Below are 5,005 nucleotides of genomic sequence, written 5' to 3' on the forward strand. Positions count from 1 at the left end.
CACGGCAACCTAAAATCTTTGCACAATAACTAAACCGTATCTAGAGCAATCAAAATCGCCAGTTTTTAGCGAGTGTTGCTGGAGTGACTGCTTGGCCAGATACAAATCTCGGTCGTTCCAGTTATGTAGACCTGACTGTGGTGGAAATATATCGGTCAAGCCAAATGGTTTAAGCAATTAGTCCAAGTTCCACTTGAAAAATCTGAGCTCGAATCGTAACATCCGTTCACCGATCGAAAACCATACGAAAGGAAATTACGTGATACTGTCAGTCGTATAAGCTAAATGGGATAGAGTACGCTCACGTGTTATAATCCGAAAACGATGTTTTTACGTGACGAGTAATACGCGTATTACGATATCGTATGTGACGATTCGAGCCCTGTATTCATTAAATACAAAAATTAAGTTTTGAGAGGTGTATATTTTATATTATTTTTAAACACTTTCCCCCTATTCAACTTTTGGTTACTCAACATCCTTGGAAACGACCGTTAGCCTTCATGCGTTCAAAAGATTTCTGAGCATCATAGTTCCTGAAAAAAAGTATGTATTATCTAGTCTTAAATCAAATAAACTTTCAATTACTTGTAGAATTCTGCATAAGCCTCTTTCTTGGGTCGGTTGATTAGAAAACTCCAACCGACTGTTACCACCGCGGTCAGCGCGAGAGCAATGGTAAGGTTCTTCTTGATGGTAGCGTTATGCAAACCACGCAATACGGGCTTGGCAGCACTCACAGTGGTAGGAGAATTTGTCATCGTAACTTCTATTAAAAATGGTTACGTAACAAAATACCAGATTAAAATAAAAATTTTATTTGAATAGGTATCTTTAGCAATGTATTATGATTGAGTTCAGTTCACAACTATGTTAAAATACACACCGATAAAAGATTTTTAGAATAAGTAAAGTTTAAACTAGGGACGAAACGAAATTTGACAAATCACACACTAAAAGTAGAGGTGAAATGATACGAATAAATAAAAAGTATATACTCGATACTTTTCGTTTGGTACAAGTAATTGACAGTGTTGCCGCGAGTCAGTTACGGCACCCTGAAATTGTGTATATGGAAACTGTATACGAAATAATGCATATGAAAAAAACCGAAATAATGTATACAAAGAAAAACCGATATAATGCATATGAGAAAAACCGAAATAATGCATATATGCACAGTTTCTGTTGAAAACCGCAATAATGCATATTAGAAAAACCGAAATTATACATATGCACTCTTTCGTTTGAAAACCGAAATAATGCATTTGAAAAAACCGAAATAATGCACATATGCACAGTTTCGGTTTAAAACCGAAATAACGCTTATGAAAAAACCGAAATAATGCATATGTGAAAGACGAAGTAATGCATACATGCACAGTTTCGGTTGAAAAACGAAATAACGCATATAACAAAAACCGAAATAATGCATGTATGCACAGTTTCGGATGCAAACCGAAATAATGCATATGTGAAAGACGAAGTAATGCATACATGCACAGTTTCGGTTGAAAAACGAAATAACGCATATAACAAAAACCGAAATAATGCATGTATGCACAGTTTCGGATGCAAACCGAAATAATGCATATGTGAAAGACGAAGTAATGCATACATGCACAGTTTCGGTTGAAAAACGAAATAACGCATATAACAAAAACCGAAATAATGCATGTATGCACAGTTTCGGATGCAAACCGAAATAATGCATATGTGAAAGACGAAGTAATGCATACATGCACAGTTTCGGTTGAAAAACGAAATAACGCATATAACAAAAACCGAAATAATGCATGTATGCACAGTTTCGGATGCAAACCGAAATAATGCATATGTGAAAGACGAAGTAATGCATACATGCACAGTTTCGGTTGAAAAACGAAATAACGCATATAACAAAAACCGAAATAATGCATGTATGCACAGTTTCGGATGCAAACCGAAATAATGCATATGTGAAAGACGAAGTAATGCATACATGCACAGTTTCGGTTGAAAAACGAAATAACGCATATAACAAAAACCGAAATAATGCATGTATGCACAGTTTCGGTTGGAAACCGAAAGAATGCATATGAAAAACCCGAAGTAATGCACTCATGCACAGTTTCGGTTGAAAACCGAAATAATGCATATGAAAAAATACCGAAATTATGCATATGCATACTTTCGTTTTAAAAGCGAAATAATGCATATGGAAAAACCAAGTAATGCATACATGCACAGTTTCGGTTGAAACCGAAATAATGTCTAAATGCACAGTTTCCATATGCGCAATTTCGGTGCCCTATTTTTAGTGGTAGCCAAATTCCTTTAAAAAAAGGGCTAAATAAGAGCTACAAAAAGTCATTGTGGCTGAAAATGCTAGCTAAAATTGTTTACTTACGTATACATATAAAAGTATACACGCAAACATTTTCAATAAGTAATGGTATAGAAAAACAATGAACTCTTGAAAAAAAAACCAATATTTTATCCAACCAAAACCTTTTTGTATAAAATACGGGAAATATACGACACCAGCACGCTGGCTCGATCAAGTGATTGTACCATCAGGCTCGAAGCAAATAACTTACCAGCATGCTGGTACAATATTTATTTCTTTCCAAATGAGATCGAGGAAAGATCGAAATGATTAAGAGCTGAAATTTCATAACTTTTCTACCATTTTGGTAAACATTGTTCTTTTTTCTAATTCGCAACTGCAATATCGTATATAACTTAATATTCCACAAACACGGCTTTGACTCATATAGTGCAAGAAATTACCGCCAAAATATTTTTTACTTAGAAATTTAGGCCACCATTTAACCACTCGCGACACCAGAATGCTGGTACAATCATAAAATTTTCAAATAGTTTTTAATGTCGCACCAGCAGCTGGTACAATTACACCATAAGAACATATACGGTCAATCGTTGATTAGCGAGCGCAAATGAACTATGTTTACTTAATCTGAGTTTAAACTGGCACTGAAAAACTGGCCCTCAGGGCCGTAAACTTATCTATTTTAAACCATAGTTAAATCGTTAATAGTTAAAGTGTGTTTGCATTGTTCAACTTTGCGTTCAACATTTGCGTTCAACTCAGCGCAGGGTTGCACGAAAAAAAGTTGAATGGCTAAAAATATCAAAATATGAAAAAATATCAAAATATTCGCCATAAAAAGGTGTTTGCATTGTTCAACTTTTGCATTCAACTTTTGGTTGAATGGCCTTTCAACTAATCGCTGTCAACAAAGTTGGTCGCCAGCCAAAATTTAGCCATTCAACTTTTTTTTCGTGCAACCCTGCGTTGAGTTGAACGCAATTGTTGAACGCAAAGTTGAATAATGCAAACACTGCTTTAAGCTAACAGCCCTAACACTTTTACAGTACGTATGTATAAAAACGCAAGGAACATACAATACATATATCTAGTTGCGTTCCAGGTGTTCACGATATTCACGATTTTCACGATTTGCAGGCTTTTTTTGCAGGAAAGCGTTCCAGGTGCCAAAAAATCTGTAAGTCAAACCATTATTGTGAGAGTAACTTGCTCTCTCTCTCAGTCAAAAGTTGCAGGTTTTAGTCCGAAGTTTTTCTTCCTGCAAGTTCATGAAAAGTGTCAAACTATAGGCAGGGTTGCATTTGTAAACAAAAACAGAACCTTAAGCGCCACGGAGACAATCAAATAAATACGTGAAGCATTGCATATGTACGAGATTGGCCAGCAACGTTGAAATAAATTCGTCAATTAAACAAACAATTTATTTTTCTTGTCCGCGCACTTGCTCACCACGACGATCAGAAGGCAAGTGCGCTTGTTTTTTGTCAAGCATAACGCGAGACGGTTGATAAAGATATTTGATCGTCTCCATGGCACTCCACATTTAAAAAAAAAATCGAAGTAGTTACAGGAAAAGTGGTTTTTCGCGTTCCAGGTGACTTTTATTGTTTCGCTCTCGCTCCTCTCTTTCAAGAGAGTGATTTTGTTATTTGACAGTTTCACAGGTTTTTACACGTAGTTATCTGGAACGCAACTTCTATATATATCAGTCTTTATTAGTTTAAAAATTCATCTCTGACATAAATGCAAAAAAAATAGATCAAATTAAGCATATACAACTTTTTCATGCCAAGTATGAATAAATTCTCCGAAGGGCGAAAAAAGGGCTAGGGGCCATTTTTAAGTATGTCTAGCCACCAAAATGCTCAAACGGTAAACATTATGTTTGCATAGTAACCAATAGTCAGTACTAATTACTAATTTGCAAGAGCACTGAATCGAGAGCGTAACAACACGGGAGAGCTGCAAATGCTTGCTAGTGAAATTTCTACTAGCCGAAATTAGCTAGCAGAAGAAGAAGAAGAATAAGTGTCAAAAGCCGCCATTNTAGGGGCCATTTTTAAGTATGTCTAGCCACCAAAATGCTCAAACGGTAAACATTAGGTTTGCATAGTAACCAATAGTCAGTACTAATTACTAATTTGCAAGAGCACTGAATCGAGAGCGTAACAACACGGGAGAGCTGCAAATGCTTGCTAGTGAAATTTCTACTAGCCGAAATTAGCTAGCAGAAGAAGAAGAAGAATAAGTGTCAAAAGCCGCCATTTGTTGAATTGGTTTAGCACAAATAAAAGTAAAATGAGTAGAAATCAAAATATTAATGATGTACTGGACTGTGTAAGTGCGTGTGTGTAAAGCAAAGCGTTTAAAAATGATTTATAAATATTAAAATGTTTACAGCAGAATATCAAAACAGTGCAACAACTGTTCACTTGCAAGTTTTTGCTAGTTTTGTGTTCATTAACTTTTTCTGCTAGTTTTCTGTTCTTCTCAATTTTACGATCTATTTTGCTTTTACGCTCTCGCTGCAATGTTTTACTGGAGAATGCGAAGTTGAATGAGAAGTTGAAAGTGAAAAAGTTGCCATCCCTATTCAGAAGAGCCGATTTTCGATTCAACACGAATTGTTATGCAGCGTTTTTGCTGCATTTAAAATGCAACATTTAGAACTTT

General features: G+C 35.7%; 1 protein-coding gene across 3 annotated transcripts; it reads right to left on the minus strand.

Moving 5' to 3' along the window:
* Nucleotides 1-404: 404 nt before the first annotated feature.
* cype (cytochrome c oxidase subunit cyclope) lies at nt 405-1,013 on the minus strand. 3 transcript variants are annotated; one of them, XM_017627516.1, is made up of 3 exons: nt 887-1,013; nt 589-766; nt 405-536 (listed from the first exon to the last, which is right to left on the minus strand). In XM_017627516.1, the coding sequence occupies exons 2-3, from the start codon at nt 759-761 to the stop codon at nt 473-475; spliced, it is 237 nt and encodes a 78-aa protein (XP_017483005.1). In that variant the 5' UTR covers nt 762-766; nt 887-1,013; the 3' UTR covers nt 405-472. The 3 variants fall into 3 exon arrangements, with proteins under 3 accessions (XP_017483005.1, XP_017483002.1, XP_017483004.1); XM_017627513.1 differs by having other exon boundaries at nt 589-769; nt 887-1,011; XM_017627515.1 differs by having other exon boundaries at nt 589-1,007.
* Nucleotides 1,014-5,005: the final 3,992 nt, after the last annotated feature.

Source organism: Rhagoletis zephyria, unplaced genomic scaffold, assembly GCF_001687245.7.
Source record: "Rhagoletis zephyria isolate East Lansing unplaced genomic scaffold, Rhagoletis_zephyria_1.1 Rzeph_scaffold_05290, whole genome shotgun sequence".
In the NCBI taxonomy this organism is placed as follows: Eukaryota; Metazoa; Arthropoda; class Insecta; order Diptera; family Tephritidae; genus Rhagoletis; species Rhagoletis zephyria.

Bases quoted from the DNA above. Each gene is read 5' to 3' on its own strand.
- cype (XM_017627516.1), bottom strand. From the start codon at position 761: ATGACAAATTCTCCTACCACTGTGAGTGCTGCCAAGCCCGTATTGCGT. The intron at 537-588 runs GTAATTGAAAGT...ACTTTTTTTCAG, and splicing joins GCTTATGCAGAATTCTACAA to GAACTATGATGCTCAGAAAT.